The sequence below is a fragment of the Rhinolophus sinicus genome, chromosome 1 (genome assembly GCF_057876585.1).
Source record: "Rhinolophus sinicus isolate RSI-liver-muscle chromosome 1, RSI-T2T, whole genome shotgun sequence".
NCBI lineage: Eukaryota > Metazoa > Chordata > Mammalia > Chiroptera > Rhinolophidae > Rhinolophus > Rhinolophus sinicus.
In genome coordinates, this window is record NC_142501.1 from 69,460,998 (window position 1) to 69,483,497 (window position 22,500).

General features: G+C 39.5%; 1 protein-coding gene across 1 annotated transcript in view; it reads left to right on the top strand.

The window, feature by feature from the left end:
* The first annotated feature begins 5,003 nt into the window (after window positions 1-5,003).
* TPH2 (tryptophan hydroxylase 2) overlaps window positions 5,004-22,500 on the top strand; it is an 89,276-nt gene continuing 71,779 nt past the window's right edge. Inside the window, exons 1-5 of the mRNA XM_019748931.3 lie at window positions 5,004-5,810; window positions 8,165-8,317; window positions 10,913-11,096; window positions 11,207-11,307; window positions 16,099-16,166. Of these exons, the coding sequence (XP_019604490.2) occupies window positions 5,706-5,810; window positions 8,165-8,317; window positions 10,913-11,096; window positions 11,207-11,307; window positions 16,099-16,166 (611 nt within the window). The 5' untranslated portion in view covers window positions 5,004-5,705. The remainder of the gene's footprint in view (window positions 5,811-8,164; window positions 8,318-10,912; window positions 11,097-11,206; window positions 11,308-16,098; window positions 16,167-22,500) is intronic.

Below are 22,500 nucleotides of genomic sequence, written 5' to 3' on the forward strand. Positions count from 1 at the left end.
CCATCCTAGTGGTTTATGAAGTGGTATCTCATGTTTTTTTATTTGCATTTCTCATGACTAATTATGTTGAGAATCTTTCATGTGCTTATTGGCCATATATTCTTTAGAGAAAGTTCTATTCAAATACTTTGCCCATTTAAAAATTAGTTTGATTGTCAAGCTCTAAAAGTTCCTTATGTATTTTAGATACTGTCTCCTATGAGATACATGATTTACAGATATTTTCTCCCACCTGTAGGTTGTCTTTTCATTTTTTTGATGGTGTCCTTCGAAACAAAAGTTTCTAATTTTGAAGTAATCTTGTCTAGTTTTTCTTTGGTGGCTTATGCTTTTGGTGTCATATCTAAGAAATAATCACCTAATTCAAGATCATGAAGATATATTCCTATATTTTCTTTGAAGAGTTTTAGCTCTTACATTTAGGTCTATGACCCATTTTGAGTTCATTTTTGTGTATGATGTAAGGTAGGCGTTCAGTGTCATTGTTTTTCAGGCAGATAAGTTGTCCCAGCAACATTTTTTAAAAAGGTTGTTTTTTCTCCATTGAATTTTCTTGGTCGGAAATCAGTTGACTGTAAATGTAAGGATGTATTTCTGGACTCCAAGTTCTATTCCATTTATATGTCTATCCTTTTGCAGTATCACACTGTTTTAATTACTGTAACTTTGTTAAGTTTTGAAATTGTTTAACTGCTTCTTAAATAGGCTTTGAACCAGTCTTTTCAGTCTCTTCCATTTACCCCACACCCCCACTCCACTTCTGGAAGTATTTGAGTCTTTAGGGGATTCTACAGTGTAAATCAAGTTGCCTTTCAGTCTTCTTCATTAATAGTTTAAGGTTCAGTTTTCTTATGTCTGCAAAGTTTTTGATCCCTCTTTCATCTGTCAAGCTTCCAATTTTTTTGTTGCAATTGTTTCTCCAATTTATGCTATTATTTATGGCTTAAAAGGAAAGTAAATTCTTTACTGTTGCTTTAGTAGGATTTCTGGGGGAAGCAAAAGTACCGTGTTTCCCCGAAAATTAGACCTAGCCTTACCATCAGCTTTAATGTGTCTTTTGGAGCAAAAATTAATATAAGACCCGATATTATATATATTATATATTATATATATTATATCATATCATCATATCATATCATATATCATATATATCATATATCATATATCATATCATATATCATATACCTGGCCTTATAGTAAAATAAGACCGAGTCATATATTAATTTTTGCTCCAAAAGACGCATTAGAGCTGATTGTCAAGCTAGGTCTTATTTTGGGGGAAACACGGTAGTTAAATCTACCTTATTGTCCTTTACTGTCTTATGTAAATGATCTAGACCTGTTGCCTATATTTCAGCAGCCACACTCTCTTTAACTCCTATAATCTGGGTTTTATTTCCTCTCTTTGCTAAAACAGCACGCTTTAAGGTCATTAATGACAGTTTCATAGCCGAATCTAGTCGTCTTCCTCTGGTCCTCATTCCTTTTTTCTTCTCTATAGTTTTTGAAACCAGTGACCACACATCTTTTCTTACATCTTTTTTAAGCTTTCTTGTTTCACGTCAATCATCTTCTTACCTCATGACTTCTCTTCTTCATTCTACCTTCAATTGTAATACATTCATGCTGTTGTGCGACCAATCTCCAGAACTTTTTATCTTGTAAAACAAAAACTATGTACTCTATTTTTTCCTTCCTCCAGTCCCTGGCAACCACCATTCTACTTTCTGTTTTTATGACTTTGACTACGCTAAATCCTGCATATAAATTGAATCATACAGTATTTGTCTTTTTGTGACTGGCTTATTTCACTTAGCATAATGTTCTCAAGGTTCATCCATTTTGTAGCATGCATTATAATTTTCTTCCTTTTTATGGCTGAATAATATTCCATTTGTATGTATGTACTACATTTTGTTTATCCATTCATACGTTGATGGACAGACACTTGGTTTGCTTCAACATTTTGGCTATTATGAATAACAATACTATTACAGGTGTATGCATATCTCTTTGAGACTGTTTTCAAATTCTTTTATATATATATATATATATATATATATATATATATATATATATATATACAGAGGGTGCCAAAAAAATGTATACACATTTTAAGAAAGGAAAAAACTATTAAAATTGTAATAATATATACCAATAACAAAAGGTGAATACAAGTCATGTGTATGCATTCTTTTGGCACCCCCATTAATATATATATATATATATCTCCAGAAGTGGGATTGCTATATCATACAGTAATTTCTGTTTTCACTTTTTTGAGGAACTGCCATACTGTTTTCACATTGACTGTTTCATTTAAAATTTCCCCCAACAGTAACATGGGTTCCAATCTCTCTTTTCCCCCTCTATGTATTCTTTTACTTGGAGAGTTCATATCCTACATCAGCTAACATCACTGAGTTGTTCTCAAGTTTCTATTCCCAGCTCGAATCTATTTCTCAAATTCCAGTTCCACATTTATGATTGCATGCTGTGTAATGTCATTTGATTGTACTGCACTCACCTCAAATTCACTGTCCCTAAAATTCTTTTTTACCCCCAAAACTTATTATTTCTTTGGAAATAGTGAAGATCCCACTATTTCCAGCCATGGAGGCTTGATAGTTGAGTCTTTATCTTTGATTTCAGCTTTTTTTCAGTAGTAAAATTCAATGAGCCACCAATTCTTTGTTGATTCTTATTTTTTAAATTAGATTCAGGTGTACAAAGCAATGTACTAGTTAGACATTCCTTTTTGTGTTCATAACTGCCACTACCCTAATTCAAGATTTTACCAATTTTCTTCCCTCTAACTGGTTGTCCTGCCTAAAGTGTCATTTTCATTAGGCTACAGTCCCAGCACAAAAATAAGAACTGCTCCTCTTTAAATATAATTTTTTTTATCCTGGCACTGAAATTTACAAATAATCAGTCCTTTATCCTATCTTTCTTGTTTCATATTTGTCTTCTAGAAACTTAGCTCTGCTTTTCCTACCTTTCTGAACTTTTTTCTTATTTTCTTTTTTTTAATTTTAAATTGCTTCTTAAATTTGATGTTCTCCAGGGTCTGTTCTGGTTCTCTTCTCAAACAACATATTCTCCGTAAGTGAAGCTACACTCACATAGATTCAGTAAGTTGGCAGTACCTAAATCTATATATCCAGTTTAAGTCTCATTTCAGGTTTTGAACCATATATCCAAATGCTCATTGAACATCTTGACTTGTCATATGCAATATGTATAGAAATCCAACTTAAGAAAGTTCCTCTTAAATTGCTATTATTTATGTATGGTCTAATTAGTTCAGTGAATGACACAATCATTTACCCAATCCTCCAAATCAGAAATTTGGGAATTACACTGGAACCTCTTTTTTCTGCTCCCCTATCCAAGTAGAGGTGTCCTCTTAACATCTCTTGTTCTTTTCATTGCGTCCTTGGTGCTGTTAGGGGTCGCACCCTGAATCCAGGCCATCATCTGGCTAGACTATTTCAAGTCCTAAGTGGTTTATGCCTGCAGTCTTTAAGTCTTCCTGCAAGCTGTTATTTTTCTAACATACCAATATGGGTATGCTCTTGCCTTGCATAAAACCCTTCCAGTTGTTTTCTTTTGCTTACAGGATAAGGTGATAAGTGCAAAGCCACCAAATGCCATTCAGGGTTTATCAGGATTTGGATCCTTCTTTCCTCTTCAGCTTTATCTCTCACTGGGCACCTTTGCCCCCAAACCATACTCTATCATTGTTGAGAAAAACTGTCCTCTATTTTCTTATATTGTTCTCCTGATCTGAAATAAGCTCCTTACCATCTCCCATTCCCTTCCAAATGACAAACACAAATTCACTTTTAAATATTCAGCTCAGGCAACACCTCCTCGAAGCCTCTAAGGTAGCATTGCACATTCTGTCCCTTGTGCTTCTAATGTCTTCTGTAGAGAAGTCAGTATACAAGTATTTTGTTTCACTTATTTATTTGCATGTATGTTTCTTTCAGCTAGTCTGTGATCTCCTTGAGGGTAGGCACTGTATCTCATTCATTGTGCACCCCAAGGATTCAGTTTCAGTGCCTCACACAAAGCGAGTGCTTAACAAATCTTTGCTGAATTACACATCTCAAGCCCTGTTCTAGCTGAAATAATCTATATATGGTCTCTTGAGTGTACTTTTTTTAGGATGTTATTTCCTTGTTTGGAATACTCAAGAGGCTGTACAATGTAATAGTTGAGAGCATGGATTTTGGAGCCAGACTGCCCAAATTTAAATACTGCTTCAGCCACTCTTTAATTGTGTGAACCTTAAGCAAGTTACCTAAATTCTTTGTTCCTCAGTTTCTCCATATATAGAATGTAAATAATAGTTACTTTTTTTGTAAATGTTGTGATAGTGGATCCCATTTTTACTTAAAAAAGTGCTTAGACTAGAAATTGGCAAATACTCAGCAATCAGTAATATTAGCTACTATTATTATTAACTTCAGTTAATGTATTTAAACTTGGCTTTCCTATTAGCTGGTCAGAGGTGATTTTTTAGAGGAAAGCAAGCCAAATAATATTTCCAAATTTAGATCATAGTTATCTCTTCTCAAGACCCCAGGAACAATTAAAGTCTGGTTAATATTTGTTAATCCATTCCTGTTTTGAAAATGTTAATCTTGTTTTCTATATAAACAAGGAATATCATCCCCAGGTTTTGTTTCATTTTGTAGTCAAGTAAATTTGGTCAAGAGTCTTTCATCCCTCAGGAGGATGGCAATATATTCCCGTGACATGTTGACTTTTATGACTTGCTTAAGTTTGAATAAGTACATCAATTGATCTATGCATTTCAAATTTTGTTGGATTTGATCTAGTTACAAGTGAAGAGGAAAAAATCAGTAACCACATCAATAGCACTAAAGGAATGACTGATATATAGACATTTAGTTTCCTTTTCCTTCCCACTTAGTGAGGAAGATTCTAGGGTTTAGGGTTAGTGTCTCAATTATGTCTGTGTGGTGTATAAAAATATATTCGCATGTATGTATATACATGGCTAAATCAAAGCCTCACAATACAGCTGCCTGATTGACACCACAAAATGGCATCACACAATTGGGAAGCAGTGCCCTTTATGAAAGCCATCACACACACACGTGCATGCACACAGCCATACACATCAGATCGGTAAAAGCTAATTCGCAAAATAAAGTGGCTTAGGAGTTCAGCAGTGCTGATTTTCCTAAAATTATTTTCCTCCTTTTGGAAAAAGAGCACAAAACCTTTGAATTCATAGTCACCTAAAGACTGAGGTTAAGTTGCCAGTAGCAGGTTTGAAAGATGAGAGCTAACATCAGTGGACTGATGTTTTCTTTTACAAATAACACTCTGTTATGTATTGTTCACCACCAATGCCCAAACAGCTACTCGACCTATGAAACAAATCGCACCATAAGCACAGATAACCCCAGGCTTCAGGCCTGTAATCTGTCCGTGGCCATCAGCAGCCTGAAATGAGTTTCTTTCTAATCAGCGTTCCATCAGTCCTCAGTCACTTATATAAAGGAGCCTGGGGAGGAGAGGATTCACTTTCTTCAGCACCAGGGTTCTGGACAGCGCCCCCGAGCCGGCTGCTGTTCTCACGCTCCTTCCTCTTTCAGTCTCCGTCAGGGCTGCCACTGCCCCTCTAGTCCCCTCTGCTGCAGAGAAAGAAAATTACATCGGGATCCATGCAGCCGGCAATGATGATGTTTTCCAGTAAATACTGGGCAAGAAGAGGGCTTTCCCTGGATTCAGCAGTGCCCGAAGACCAACAGCTACTTGGCAGCTTAACAGTGAGTACTGAGTAGCTAGCACTCTCTAGAGAGTGTTTTCTAGGGTAGTGGTCCTGCCATATTGCCATATGGACACATGGTGTAGAGTAAGCACAAACACCTCAACTCCTTCCTCTATCACCTGTGTTCTCTGCCTTCCTCCTGTCTGCCTCCAGTTTTCCTTCTCTCCCCATAAAGTAAAGCAAGTATACTGGTGGCTACAACTAAACTTCCCTTCCTCAAAGTTTATAAGTAGAAAGCAAAGAAGGTCCTGAACATTAAGGACAAGAGAGTGTATGAACCAGTGTCTTATATCCACAACCAAAATAGGTGTGGAGAATTTTGAAAGGCCATTTATTATGAATAGGAACAGGGAGAAGAAATTAAATAGGTTTCTATGGTTCCTGCAAGATTGTTTTGTCTCCTAGACCCTATTCCTTCTACAAAGCCTGATCTTTAAATGCAGAAGTAATTGTTTTCTACTTTGTCTATAGGTGCTGGTTATTAGAATAAAAGAATGGCTGCGTTCCTTTCAAAAAACTTTCCTGTATCCCTCATTACCCCATTTTTCTTTTCAGTTTAATTGATGGAGTAATGAAAGCAATACACCACTTGTTTCAATATTTAAGGCAGGTTTTATATTTAAATATTAACAATGAAAAAGTAATATTTTGCAGGATTTTAGATTCTGATGTGAGGTAATAGTCATGGGATTTAATAAAAAAGACAGTGAAAGAAAAATGTATTCAGATTCCTAGTCATTAAAAATATTAAGTGATACTTCATTACTGTTCTATCAGACTTTATCAACCAAATACAATTCAGTCTGTATCAGAAAAATCTGTTTTAATATTATAATTCCAAATACGTGCCAGAGGGTTGTATTGTACTGGTATATTATTACTGTTAAAAATGTCTAAAGGTAATTGGCAAGTTTTATAGAATTATTTAAATCAATTTGTAGGAATGAGACTGAAAACTTAATTTTTTTTAACATTTAAATATGAATATTTTGTTGAGACATTACATTGAGGAATTTTGAAGTCATAATGAACTGCTAGAGGAAAACAAGAAAACTCAGAGTTATGGTTAATGTGTGACCCTTTCATATAAGGAAAATGCTACTTAAATATGTCAGATATGTGTGTTAGGTGGTGAGGAGCAGGCAGATGGAGAGAGTACTAAGACATTTGAGCTTTTAATGACTAAACACACTATCAAATGCCAATGTCTGCATAAGCCTTCTTCTCTCCCTTAGGTCATAAATAATAAAATATTTTTTTATGATGTATAAATTTAGCGAGTAAGGCAATACTAACGTGTGAAAATAAAGCCGGTAGAGAAATCAGAGGAAGGCAATGGTAAAACACTATTCACTGGGTTCCATATCTAATGTACATTTTTCAGTTTCATGAGAAATAATAGATTGGTGTGATTGTATTATATCACTATACTCCAGGGAGAAAGTTCTCTGCCCACCTGATTCTTCATTTTCGTGTACCCTAATTTTGCTTTGTCTGTCAAATGAAAGCCTCCAGCTTTTTCATTCTGCATTTCTGACAATGTGATCCGAGTTTCTGGAATTTGTCATTTTTGTCTTTAGCCAATAGGACTAAACTGCTCTTTGATCCTAATGATTAGCTAGTTATTTCTCTCTCTCTCTCTCTCTCCCCCCCCCGCCCTTCTCTCTCCCCCATCTCCCCCCCCCCCACCGTCCCATTTCTTTTCTTTCCTTTTCTTTGTGGCTGAATTTTAACAGCCACTTTTCAGATATCATCTGCTGACACAGATGGCCTTATTTTAATACATCCCTTTGTGCTGAACTTCTGTAGATAGATTCACATTGGCAATGTGGATCTAATTGCAGAAAGTAAGGTTATCAATTTCAGTGCATGACCTGACATAATTCAGAATGAAATGAATATTTTGTTTTTAAGATTTAATTGAAACTATAGTGATTGTTGTGAAAAATGTTTCATCGTATTTTTGTTATGTTTAATAATTCATATAGTTTCCATATGATTCAACTAGGCTAACAGCAAATTTTATGCTGTGAATAAATCTAGAAAGTCAGGAATTATTCATATATGAGATTTTTTCACTTTATGATGGTCATATTTTTGTTGCTATTAAAATGAAGCAAATCTGATCCCCTTTTCATTTCAACCACTGGATGATATTTTAGAGCCCTGGAAAAGTTTCCCAGAGTAAATTAGACCAATATTTATGATCAAAAGTTATGAGTTGACATGGCAACTTCTTGAGTTTATATGATTGCTGGGGATCCCAGCATATGAATGGAATCTTTGAAAAAAAATCTAGTAAAAATGAATCCTAACTAATATTTTTCTGTGTCTGTTTCTACCTTCTTGAAGCTAAATAAAGCTAACTCTGGCAAAAATGATGATAAAAAAGGCAACAAGGGAAGCAGCAAAAGTGAAACCGCCCCTGAAAGTGGCAAGACCGCGGTTATATTCTCCTTGAAAAATGAAGTTGGTGGATTGGTAAAAGCACTGAAACTCTTTCAGGTGAATGTAAAATATCATTACATAACTTTAAAAGTAACTGTGTTCCTGGTTACAAATCTGTCATATGTTATGAAACATTACTGAATCAATTTCTGGATAATGTATTGAAAGGTTCAAAGAAACCAAACTTCATGAGATTTTATGAGGGGAGTCTGCCAAACAATGGAATAAGCAGATTTGTATGAAATATGTTTTATCAATTCAGAGTTAGCCTACAAGTAATTCTGTGGACTCTTGCTAGGTGAGGAAGTCAGTTATTAAAAAAAATGTGAGCCTCACAACTGGAAATGCAAACACAAAAGAAGCCAAACAGGGTATCTTTAAATGTCAAGAACCGGCAGCCTTTTTTGATTTAATAGTTGAATCATGCCATGTCCTAGCAGCACAGTTATTGCATAGAATGAGATACATCAGTATAGGCATTCTGTATTCCCCTAAGCCTTATTGTTTCATGAGCTTCCCATGTCTTTTGTAAAGATGAGTCACTGTCCATATGTATAAGCTAGGACTAACTCTCTTTATCTTATAGAGATGCAGTGGCCTTTTCCCAGGCCCAAATTGGTGATTTGAACCCTCAAAAAAGAGCCTGGTTGAGGTGAGGTTAGAAACGTCCAGATAAACAATTGCCTCCTTGCCAGGATATACCTGATGGGTCCCCTACTCTTCAGCAAGCACCCTCCGTTACAAATGCATTTTGTTTGGGGGTGATGGATGCTGATTAGATAAGGTAGGGAGCCCAGCTCTGCATGGTGCCTTGGGCTGCTAGTGCAGTGGAAAGATGGTTGGAATTATAGTCAGAGGATTCAGACCTGTGTTCTCCTGGCTTGGCTAATCATAGCTGCTTCCTTGGTTCAATTTCTTCATTTGTGAAATAGCAATAATACTTCTTACCTAACAAGGTTGTTGTGATGAAATAATATGAGTGAACGGGCTTTGTAAAGTATACAGATATCAGGTGTTATTGTAATGCCTCTTTGATGACTAGAGAGGGGGAATTAGCAGCCTCATTTGGCAAATATTTCCTTGTTCTCTTTTGACCTTGAAGAAAGGATCAGGCACCATAAACAGTGTAATGAAAATCTGAGGAAATATTTTACACACAATTATATCATCCAGCGCTGTCTCCATACAGTGCCCAAAGGCAGGCCAATTCAGTTAGACAGCTGGGTGCAGTGGAAAAACCCCTGGAGAAGGAGTCAGCAGCCCTGAATTTTCCCTTGACCATCAGCTCGTCATGGGGCCTTAGCTGAACCGCTAACCCCATCGGGACCTCAGTTCCCTGGTCTAAAAATACCTACTCTGCTTTAACCAAAAGACATTAAAAATCCAAAGTGACCCAATATGAGTGAAGACTCTTGAACTTTGAACTTAATATTAATCTTACCTTTATTATCTGTCAATTTAGAAAATGTGGCATTCATGTAAATGTTAATCAAAACAGAAATAGAACATTTAGTTTCCTTGTCACAGGACTAGTTTCTTTATACAAGGGGATGCTATTTGATTTGATCTTACTCTGGCGCTGGAAACTACCTATCCTGCTCCTATGCCAAACGTTCTGAGGCCTTCCAGGATTGTACTAGGAATTGTGATCAGAGTGTACCTTCCTGATGATGGCGGGTGGGTACCTTCCTATTTGGGGGTAGGTTAGGGCGGAGCGGAGAACTCGGTCTTCAGTTAACTCAAGGGAAAAGAAGACTATCTCTGGGGAGACCGAAACCTGAGGTTTCAGTTTTAAATTGCTGCCATCCCTCAAACACCTTGTTGTAAGGAGTCTTTTACCCCTAAAATCCATCATGGGGTGATAGTTGTAGCAGAACATCCTTGTATGAAGCTAGCCTGGAGGTTGCTGAAGGAGAAGAGTTACTAAGTGGTCCCACTTAGGGTTTTTATGTTTGTTTTTTGGTTTCTCTTGGCCCTCAGAGATCCTCTCTTGGCTGCTTTTCTTCCTTTTCTTTTTCTACAAAATGGGCTATATTTTGGCAGATGTTTCCCAACTATCAGTCATTTTCATACCACCTTCCAAATTTCTGCCTCATTTGCCTGCCATTCTTCGACTTACTTATTTTTTTCAAAGATTATTTTTAAACTTTAAATCGTTTATTTTAGAATTTTAATTTATAGTGGAAAATGTATACCACCATCAAGTCAGGGGTTTGAGTTTTAGTTATGTTTTTTAAAAACGTATAAAAATAAAAAGATAAATCTGGGAACTATATGACAATGTGATACGCTAATTGCTCCCCTCTCCCACAAAATAATCATGCATACCACCAGTGGGAGGTGGATGCTCTGGGAAATAGTGATGTTTATGGTTATAATATATTTTGTAATATATATTTTATATTATACACCTTAATGACCCCCCCTTTTTCCTATGAGACAGGAAAACAGACATACAGTCTCTTCCTATTAATGGAGACACTGGTTGAAAATATTTCCATGTTTTCATCAACCAAAGAGGGAGGAGATTTTCTTTTCTTCCTTTGTGGGCATTTGGCACCGTGTTGTGTAAGAGTTGAACGAGACCAGCTGGTGGCATCTCTTTTCTTGTGCCCTGGAGGTGATTTAGAGATATTGCTTATGTTTCCACAGGAAAAACATGTCAACATGGTTCATATCGAGTCCAGGAAATCCCGGCGACGAAGTTCAGAGGTGGAGATCTTTGTGGACTGTGAGTGCGGCAAAACAGAATTCAATGAGCTCATTCAGTTGCTGAAATTTCAAACTACAATTGTGACGCTGAATCCACCAGAGAACATTTGGACAGAGGAAGAAGGCAAGGCCAGTTTTTGCGTGTCGGGTGATTTTGCAATCTGACAAATGTTGCAAAGGGGAAAACACAATCTGTGCGCTAATATTTTTGAAACTGCACTGTGTTTTCAACAGAGCTAGAGGATGTGCCCTGGTTCCCCCGGAAGATCTCTGAATTAGACAAATGCTCTCACAGAGTTCTCATGTATGGTTCTGAGCTTGATGCTGACCACCCAGTAAGTGTCCGGTAAAATCCATTCCACACATGCTCTTCCAGCTTTGCCCATGTGCCAGGCGGTGTGCCATGTTCTGTGCTGTGATGCTTTATTCTAGAGCAATTTATTATTTATTCCCCATCACCGAGAGCAGACTTTCAAATGATAAAGCTTCCCTGTGAATATGTGTTGGCTGGAAACAGGTTAGAAAGATGGCATTTCCACATAGCATTCATTTTTTAAAGGGTTGGACGGAGGAATAGATTCTAAACCTTGAAGAATATTTCTGTAGAATTAGACAGCCTGAAATATACTTGCAGATGATGACCCTTGGAAAAACGATGAACTGAAATTGATTACTCCTTTGGGAAACTAGGGAGAACTTGGCATTATGGGGCTCAGTGAGAGAATAAAATTCTCCTTGCTATTTTCCTTGACTGGAGGTAGTTAGGAGTAGAGTAATGGAGTGGACTTCAGTCTCAATGGAAAGGCAGAGGTTTTTAGAATAAGGCCGTGATGGAAGACGCATCTCTTCCCACATCTACCCGGAATCTGTTTACCACCATCTCTCCTCTACGCCAATAAAAACGACCACCTTTAAAGAAATATGATACGTAGGTAAGCATTTCCCATTATTCCCTCCCTCCACCTTTACATCAGTTTTTATTTAACACAAGAGACCTGGAACTTCTTTATGGTCAGAATGAAGTACAGTTAACAGTCTGGGAGAAATAAGCAATGTACTCATTCGTTACAAGCGTTTCCTTCCCCCAGTGCTTTTTGTCTAACAACAGGCGGATAGAAAGGTGAAACCCAGCGGATCAATCATGCTTACAGGAGGGCTTTGTGGTCTGAGGGTAATGGCTACAGATATTCGTTTTATGTAAATGAAGGAAATCCAATAGTGGGACTATACTCTCTATGCAGTGGTTCTCTGACTGTGGCCCTGGGACCAGCTGCCTCAGCAGAACCTGAGAGCTGGTGTTAACAGGCCCACACTTCAGTGTGAGGACTCTGCTTTAAGTATGGCAATTTCAACGTGAGGGGAATTTTCCATCAAACCGATCATTTGGCATAACATACCAGTTCAAACTAATTCATAACATAGCATTCCAACAAAGGGTCAAATAAATCTAATTCAATTGCATTATTTTTAAAAAGCTGAATTCTCTCAAAGACACAGCATGTTATATTTGCCATCATCACCTACAATTTCAGAATAATTCACAGAAATTCCCATGTAAGGCTCTGGAACATTAGGAAAATACTCAAAAGTGCCTTACTTAATAAGCATCCATTTGTCACCTTCCCCTTCCCCACCTCCGAAGGAGTCAGAATTAGCAAAGAAGTACAATTTAAGAGATTAGCAATAACAGGACTGCCCAGACACCAGCTATTAACTTGCAGGATGACCTTGGGCAAGTCCCTCTACCTCTGTGCCTCAAATTCCTTACGTAAAAAGTAGAAATAAAATTCTTATTGACTTCCAAGTGGTGGCGTTTGTATAGCCTAGTTAATAAAACAACTGCATAGTATGTTGGCAAGAGTAAATACTTCATTCCAGGAATGGAAATGCTGTGTTAAATCATCCCGATCAGTACCTGCACAGTAAAGGATTTCTCGCTAACCTCCTATTTCCAAATGCTCCCCTTAGTCTAGTTTGAAAATTACTCACCAGAAAGGGGGTCAGTCATTTTAAAGGAACAACCGCAGGAACCACTGACCTTGCTATGTCATTTATTCCGATACCCAGCGTACATTGTCCTGTGCCTAATTTTGTTTCATTACTCCTAATTACGCCCACCTTATGATCCCGTCTTTTATTTTCTGTGTAGCCACTTGAAATAATTGCAAGTACTTAGCAATCTCCTACCTCACTCATTTTTTTTTCTTACCACACATATTTCTTTTATAAGCACACCAAATGTTCATCATGCAAAACTCGATATTGGTAAGTTGGTGGTTTTTGTAAGTTATTGTTTGATGAGGATGGAACAAGTTGTCTAAGGACTGTTTGAGCTTGGGAATAATCCCAGTTTTGAAACAGGGCTCATGTGAGAGGATGGCCCCCTTGTGCTGGGGTGGCTCAGAAGGGGCTTGGGCTATAAGAGGCTGCTGAGGCTCCCTAGGAAGGGCTCAGTATCTATCGAGGTCAGTGCCTCTCCAACTTCAATGGACAAACAAGTCACCTGGAGAATCTTTTCAAAATGCAGATGGGGGTCCTGAGATTTTTAGGGAGCTCCCTAGCATTTCTAGTGAGCTCTCATCTGAGGCTTATTCTGGAGGTTTGGGGACTCCACTTTGAATAGCAAGGATCTAGACTGGGAGAATCGTTCAAAGTGTGGTTCAAGGTCCACCAATAACGTGTGGTCTAGGTGCTCGTGAAAAGTGCAGTACCTTGAGGCTCTTGTGAAGCCCCCTGACTCAGAACTTTCAGGGATGGACCCTGGAACCCGTATTTTAAAAGGACTTGCAGGAGCTCTAGGGTTTGAGAACTATTGTCCGAGGTCAGTGATTCTCAGCCCTAGCTTTCCATTCAAATAATCTGTAGGGAATTTAAAAATACCCCGAGGCCAGGGTCTCATGCCAAGTGAGGTTCAAATCTGAACCTCTGGGAATGTGGCTAGGTTTGGAGTCATATTTAATGCTCCCCAGTTGATCCTAATATTCCATCAGGGTTGACTTATTTGGGATAGCTACTTGGGTGCCAACGTACCTTTAGCGGAGCACTTCAGGTTGCTGACTGGTCTTCAGTTTCCCTTGATTTAAACCGAGAGAAGAAGGGTGGGTGTGCAACAGATACTTTCTTGGCCCGAGGGTTGCCAGATTTGGCACATATGTAGGATGCTCAGTTGAATTTCAATTTCAATTTCAGATAAACAACAAATATTTTTTTCTTATAAGTATGCCCAAATATCACACGGATGTCCTCTACTTTATCTGGTAACTATCCCTGGCTTCAGTCCACAGTAGATGGCCAGGTAATGCTGTGTCTCTGTAACAGCCAGTGTAGCCAGCAGCCCTGCTTTACTTTGCCGGTTCATGGTTCCAACCTGGAAGCCTGGCATCGCCCACAACGTTCGCGTAATCACTACCACGCTGGGCTAATGAGGCATGATGAGTACATCACTCTCTCGCATGCCTGGAAAAGGTGCAGGTGTTTGCTGAGGAGAGACAATTGAGATTCTTCAGGAAGCCCAGCAGACTATGGTGCTGTTACCATGGTGTCCGGTTTGGCAGGGACCGGGGAACAGATGCTGTGCTTTTCGCATGACTCTTTTCCTTTTGCCACGGCCTGCTCTCTTTTTGAGTAATACCCATGCTTGAATCTCTTCAGTGTCACCACCCTGGGTTGCCTGATATTCCTAGTGAGTGTCGAAACTCATACTCCTGCCATGACCATTTATACCCTCAACAGCAGGAGACCCCCGTTTAGGTCACAGACCCATTTGTGAATGTGGTAACTATGGTCACAAAATTTTGTACATACACATTTTAAGGCTTTGCAAGCCTGCCGATGAGCCCCAGTTAAAAAACTCCCAATTCATAGCAAAAGGAAGAAACTGCTAGCTACTAAGACAGGACACTTTATTTCTGCAGTGTGTTTGGGTGATCGCTCTCTCTCTCTCCCCTTATTAGTAATTCTCTTGTCATTCCTGAGAGGAAGGCTGTTGGCAATGGAAGTTCTTCATTTCTGTCCAGTCCAGAGAACTGGCCTGAAAGCCAGTTCTCCTTTAGCCAGAAGAGAGAATGGAATGTTTCTATGAGGAACGATTTTCCTCTTGCACAGCCCACCTTGCACAGAAGTGTCTGAGCTGCAGCAAGGTTAGGCTGGGCCTTTGTGGGCCTGTTGCCTCTCTCCTCTCAGAGCCCGGGATCCCAGCCGCTAGCCTTCTGGCCTGGCCCCCATTCTCTGAGTGGGCCCTGCTTCATGGTTATCTTTTGGGGTTGAGTGGTAAAAAGCTATATTGAAACAATTCCTTTTTGGGCTTCCAGAAGTTTGAAGAAACAGCCCTGGAAAGAATTGATTATCTGAAAGTACTAGAAGGGAAGGAAAATGGAAAGTTTGTTGACAAGAGGAGAAATTCTTGAGTAAACCAAGAAGTTGTCTTGGAAGGATTCCACTTGACTGAAGAATGACAGACGGGATGTTTCATTTCCCAAGTGTTATGATGGTGGCTAAAAGTCTTAAAGTCGCTGAAGATTAATCTGAATCATAGGAACTCAAAGTGGAATGGAGCTAGCCTGCTATCCTATGCATGAATCCCTTAAAATCGATTTTGCGTTGTGTGGCTATACTCATAAAATACAGCAAAACCTCTTTTACTCATATTAATTTGGGGATTTGATAATTATTGTGAATGATAGAACTCTTAATAAATAACTTTGTCATTTGTCCAAAGCAATTAAATGTAGGTGAACTTACCAAATAACCATGTTAAAGGGACCTCTTTTAATGACCAAGATAAGAGTTAATTTGTGATTAAGATCAATTACATGTAAATGATACTTGAAAACCAAAGCATATTGTTCTTAATATCAATTTGCATGGCTAAGTCATTCTGTCTGCTTAGCGGAAAGGTAAACTTTAGCCTGAATTCTCACACATTCCAAATTAGTAGAGCCCAAATTTAATGAGGTTTTACTGTAAGCACAATTTGCTTCTGCCTGTGTCATCAAGATGGTCATACGAGGATAAAAATTAACATTTGAATGGAACGCTCAATCAACCTTGCAGTGCTTTTCTTTCAGGCCTTCTGCAGCTAATTTTTTGGCACTCTGTTAAATAACTTAATCTCTTTTGTATTGAAGGGATTTAAGGACAATGTCTATCGACAGAGAAGAAAGTATTTTGTGGATGTGGCCATGGGTTATAAACTGTAAGTACCTGTATAACGCTTTCCTGCAACTTGTCGCTGGCTAGTTAGAAAAAACCCACATGCTGTGTTAAACAGAACTGTCTTCTCTTCAGCTTTTCCACAAGGCAGACTGATCCATTTTAAACACTCAGCAACCCCGTAGGTTTTAAATGCCATCACTGATATTTGACATCCGGGTATAATTGTAAAAGAATGAGACCTACAGGCCACATGCCAAAGTGCTACCTTTTCACCATTGTATTTGCAGCTCTTAGACTAAGGTGAAGAACCATTTTGGTACACTCTGCAGGGCCCAGAAAATATATTTTAATTTTAAATTTTGACTTGAATTTTCAGTAACCCCCTTCAATGTCTAGCATCCCCAATGAAAGTAGAGAATCAGCAAGAATGGTGGAAGTGCTCATGTAAGCAGCCACAATAAGAAAGAAATGTGTTCACTTTATGTGGAAAGGGAAACTTCCTGTAACTGGAGTGTTTTTGAAGAGTTTCATACCCAATCCTGTATCAGGGTTAGGGTGAAATTAGAGAACGTCAGGATTCGAATGAGGATTGCATGGTGCATGCTGTTAAGTGGCAATGGCAGGCTCTTTGCGACAGGCAATGATGTAGTGTGTTGACTGCAGGCCATGTCTACAAAAATGGAGTGGACGTTAGGCCTCTGTTCTGCTCACACGAATAAAACGTATAGGCCGTTGTGCACTGTCTTTACTTTGGTAGGTGCTTAGCCCCCCTGCCCCAAATCTTGTCATCAGAACAAAATGTAAATCCATAGCTGATAGAAAAGAGTCTTTCTTATTCTAGTTGAGACTAGGTGAGAACCTGGACTGTCCTGTGGGGCAAGCTTGTCCTTGGTGAGAATTTAGGACATTGTATATATTATAGAAGGTGTCAGTGTTCTCTCCCTCCCTCCCTCCCTCCCGCCATCCCTCCCTCCCTCCCTCCCTCCCTCCCTTCTTTCCTGATTCCACATTGCAGTTCTGATTGGGTCAGTGATTTGCTCATTTCTAATTTCATTTGATGCTTTGGTTCTCTTCCCTTCATCCTGTCAAGCCCTAGGCATCCTTCATTCTTTCTCCACTATGTTTATCACCCTGAGAAACAGGCCTACTTGGCACATGCTTTTCCCACATGTGTCTGCAGCCATTCTAATCGCCTCTGTTCCATGCGGCTTCTTGTCTCTCTTTAACTTACTGTGACATTCTGCCCCCTCACAATGTCAGTGTGCTGATGGCTTGTTGTGGCCCAAGCCCAACCTCGTGGCCCTCAGCACCATCGCTCAGTAGCCCTGTCTTTCAGTGTTTCCCAGTCAAGTTGCCAAGTTAGCACCCTGATGGCCTGAGCTCACTTCTCACATCAGGCCCTGATAAGGGGTTGTGAGGGTTCAGATTAGTTCCCCTTGATTCACAGACCCTTCCTGTGGAATCAGAGCACAGATGGATCCTTAGAAGGGGTGTGGACAGGCCCTGCCTTTGGGGCATGACCTGTCAGGACATGGTAAACACTCAGTGCTTGGCACAGCCTTTTCCTTTAGACGAAAGATAGATAAAAATGTATTTTATATGTAGGTGCTACACGTAATATGTATGTGGTATATAAAGGATTTTGTTAGCATAGCAATCAAGGGACTAGCTCAAATCGTACTTACTTCTTCATAGAGCCCAGAAACTGCACAAAGGCAACCTGATACTGCGGTGATGCTAATAGAACTGGTACAGACGAGGCAACCGGTTTTAAGGGGCATTGATAAGGGGGAGTCTTATGGTTTTAATGAAAACTTATTTACGAGTGTGGAGAGGAGAAGAAAAGAGCATAGAACTGAAATGAAATGATGGAGGTTGAGACTCTCAAAGTGTTAGCAAGTTTGCATTTGCCACCTTCCCTTAGCTAAAGAAGGACATTGAGGTCTAGTGTCTATGGGAAACAAAAAGTAAAAATTGGAGGTTGGAAATGGTGGAGATTTTGCACAAAGGAGGGCTGGATGGAGCTGGAGCCTTTCAGGATCTGGCCCCACTTTACAGAGGTCGGGTATGCTCAGGCTCGAGGGCCTGACTCTTGGTAAGTGAACGTTCAGGAGGCTGAGGTAGGCAGGAAACCTCCCATTCATCATTTTACAGGCAGAAACCACTCTGACACACCTCACAAAACTCTCCCTGCTGTCATGATACCAGCCAGGCCAAATTGTAACCTGAAGATTGTTCGGTGGATGTAGGGTCAAAGCAAAAGGTATTTAAGAGAGTTTGGGATCCAGGGCCATTGTAACCCGCTCCCCTGGAGAGTGCAGAGTCCAGCCTGACTACATAGAACAAAGTAATTAAAAACTGGAACTCTGGAGTCAGACAGTCTGGGGTTGGAGTCCACTGCTTCCTAGCTGGGTGGTCAATATCACTGTGCCTGTTTCTTCATTTGACAAGTGTGTCTAGCAGCAGGACCCATCTCACAGGGTTGGAGCAAGGATTATGGAAGATAATGCATGGTTGTGCTTAGCACAATGTCTGCCAGGTGATTTGTGGTCATAAGTGTCAGTTATTATTGCAACCTCCTCCCTTTCCCTTTTTCACAGGTTGTCTTTTGTTTCCAGTTGACCCACTGTTGAATTCTTTAACTATGTTACTACCATTGTTTTTTGCTGCCACCTGAACAAATATGGTGGCACAAATGTCCCTGGAGGTCATCCTTGGAAGAAAACTCTTTCAGTTTCCCTTTTAAAGACTGTTGTATATACTGATGCTTTTCGTGCTGACCATCATCCTTATTTATGAAGAGATTTTGTAGAAACAATAATATTCCTATTTGTGCGTGGGGGAGGGGCAGAGGAGCTGCCAAAATACTGATAACAGATCGCCGGTTGCCTCGGACGCTCCTTGTAAGTGGACGGAGTGAGGAAGGTGCCTACCAGGAGTGGTTAAGTCTGGAAAACACGAACCCAGGAATTGTGGAAAGTAGAGAGAAAAGGGTCATTCCTCAATGCCTCTCATGTCATCACAGAGGTGGCTTCTATGAGTATGAGTTTGAGGCTGGATAAGGGCTAGCCATTGTGTGTGTAAGTACATGTGGGTTTGCAAGCACGCTGAGGGCGGGGCTCAAACTTATGATATGGTGCTGGTGGGGGTGGGGCACAGGTACTAAACAAGTGGTTCATCGCTTCTAATTTGCCATACAAGCTTTCCTTGTATTTTATAAAAAAAAGTATAGCTGCTGTTTCTAATTGAAATAGGTCTTTTTGTAGTGCTGACGGCTTTCTGAGTGAGCAAACAAAAATAATGTCAATACAATAATTACTTAAAATAAGCTCTTTTGAGTGGCTTCTGGAAGCGTGCTATGATCTGATTTTCCAAACCAAAGCTAGGAACCCCTGGTTTGAGAAGCAGATTATTTGAAATTGAGATGGTCCCCAAAAATCCAGCATGTGAGGTCTCTGCAAATATAGTTTGGTGATAAAATTGGGAACCGTTCTGTCATGGGGAGAACAATTCAATTCCCTGTTGATAGTTCATTACAACTTCTAGGGCACTAAGGAGAAGTCAAATATATGGTCAGAAATATAGACGAAAATGGAGTACTGGTTTCTTGGGGTTATCGTAGGGATTGGCAGGATGTAGTCTGAGGTGTCTAAAGGAAGGGGAAGGAAAAGAAATGAAATATAGAATAATATCTATTGAAACCACGGCCAGGAAGCCCTCTGGGGAATTCATGTTGAATACTGTATTTTCTGTGATAGTGTTGAAAGGATAAAGCGGGGGGGGGGGGGGGGGGGGGGGGGAGAATCAACACATGCAGAGAAAAATGAAGCAATTCCACTCTATGATGAAAAACAGCAGGTTCAAAGTCAGTATTACCATGAACCTGAGAAAGAAGAGGGAGCGGGGACTGTGTTAGCACGCTGAGAACCATCAATAGGTGCCACTCAGGTGAGTTTCTGATTGACAGCGCTGCCAAGAAACATGATTGATTACCCAGAGGCCCGCTGCCGCCTGCAGACATGCCTGAGCTATGTGGCCACGAGTGTCAGGAAGACCTAATTGCCTCACCAATAACGGCAGAAGAAACATTCATTAGTGCCAATATCATTCTCCGTAGAAGACCTGAGAATGAACGCTCTGGGTTGACAGGGCACAGTTTCTAAAATTATGTGTGAGAGACGCGGATCTCAGGCTGTCCTCCCCAACCCAAATAAAAGAAATTCTAGTGTAAACAGAAAAAGAAGTTCCCCATGACTAGATAATGTGGAGTGCACATACCGGGGGAGCCAAAAAAATGTATACACGTGACTTGTATTCATCTTCTGTTATCGGTATATATTGAGTATTACAATTTTAATACAGTTTTTTCCTTTCTTAAAATATGTATACATCTTTTGGGCTCCCTCTGAAGACTTGCAGTTCAGAGGAAATGGAAGTGTGTGAGGGCAGATGGCATGTGGAGGAAGAGAAAATTATGACTGTGATGTTGTAGCTCTAAGGTTTTTTGAAACTCTCCAGTTTTCTGTCATTGGCACCTTCATATTTTAACCTTGGCATTAGTTTTGCTGCATTTCTGTGCATTTTACAATTGCTACATTGTTGGGGGAAAAATCAGTAACACATTTTTTCAATTGACTGGAAATAAACAAATTTTTCTTTGGGGGCTATTATAGTGATTATTCTTCAACAATATGCATGCATATTTAATTTAATTATACTTGTGGTGGGGGTAGTGGTTGTTATTCCGATCCATCTTACTCTCTTGGAAAGAGGCCCCGAGCTCTGACTTTAATTATGCCACTCTTGTTTGCTTAAATTGATTTTGAATATTACCGTGATTGTGTTTTGTTATGAATGTCCTTTTTCCTGGTTGGAATTAAGGTAGTACATGAACCTCATGCTCTTCTCATGGGGCTGCTTCCTCTTTGCTTTATTTATTTATTTTTTTAGTGCACGGAATCTGAAATGTAAATAGGTAAAAGCAAATGTCAGTGGGTAAAGTAAGGAAGGGAGTTTCAACATGCCAGAATTTGCTTAAAATTGAAAAATTCCCTAATTTGCTGAGAAAACTCATTTGATTTCAAATTCAGAGATCCAAGTGTGGTTCCTTAACATTGTTCAACCTCAGTGTTCTCCTCTGTAAAATGGGGAGATAATAGTATCTCTCTGCCTCTCCCATGGAAGTATTTTAAGGATTAAATGAAATCAATAGAGCATTGCTATACAATGTACTTTACTATGTTGTCTTTGTCAACACAATTATCAACAACTCTAGACCAAAAGCCTGGGGTTTGCTCAGACCCCTGGCCCACTTGGAGGGCTTTCTCCAGTTCTCTTTCTTTCTTTCTTTTTTTTAAAATTTATTTTTAATTAATTTATTTTTTAATTAAAGTTTATTGGGGTGACAATTCTTAGTAAAGTTACATAGATTTCAGGTGTACAATTCTGTAATACATCATCTATAAATCCCATTGTGTGTTCACCACCCAGAGTCAGTTCTCATTCCATCACCATATATTTGATCCCCTTTAGCTTCATCTACCACCCCCCTCCAGTTCTCTTTCGATCTGAGAGGTGGTGTATGTAGAACTTAGAGCTGCATTGCTTGCGGTGAATTCCAGCTTTGCCACTTCCCAGCTGAGGGAACCCTGCAAGTTATTTGTCTTCTGTGCCTCATTTTTCTTATCTGTAAAATGGGGATAACTACTACTGTTTTATAGGATTGTTATGAGGATTAAATGAGCTAATATACTAACAATACCTAGCACACTACATAGGAAGTGCTATATAAGTATTTGCTAATATTTTTATAACATTATTTTTTCACTTCAACTGATCTCTCATTTTTTCTGCACTCATGCTCCACATCTTTTTATTACCTTTTGGTTAACACCCTCCTCCACTCCCCTTGGCTTAGACTTTCTTTAAGCCCCAAATTCCATCTGTTTTGTCCACTGTATTGGTTATTTATTGCTGCATAACAAATTACCCCCAAATTGAACAGTTCAAAACCACAAACATTTGTTATCTCACAAAATTTCTCAGGGTCAGGAATCAGGGAGCAGTCCAGCTGGGTGGTTGTGGGTCAGGGTTTCTCACGAGGCTGGAGTCAAAGTGTTAACCAGAGAAGCAGTCTTCTGAAGGCTTGACTGGGGCTGGAAGATCTGTTTCCAATATGGTCACTCACACGGCTGTTGGCAGGAGGCCACAGTTTCTTGCACCTTGGGCCTCTCCACTGGGCTGCCTCAAGAGATAGCAGCTGGCTTCCCCCGTCAAAGTGGTCCAAAAACGAGCAAGGCAGAATCTACCTAACCTCAGTAATGACATATTATCACCACTCCTGCTGTATTATATGTGTTTCATAGCCCAACCCT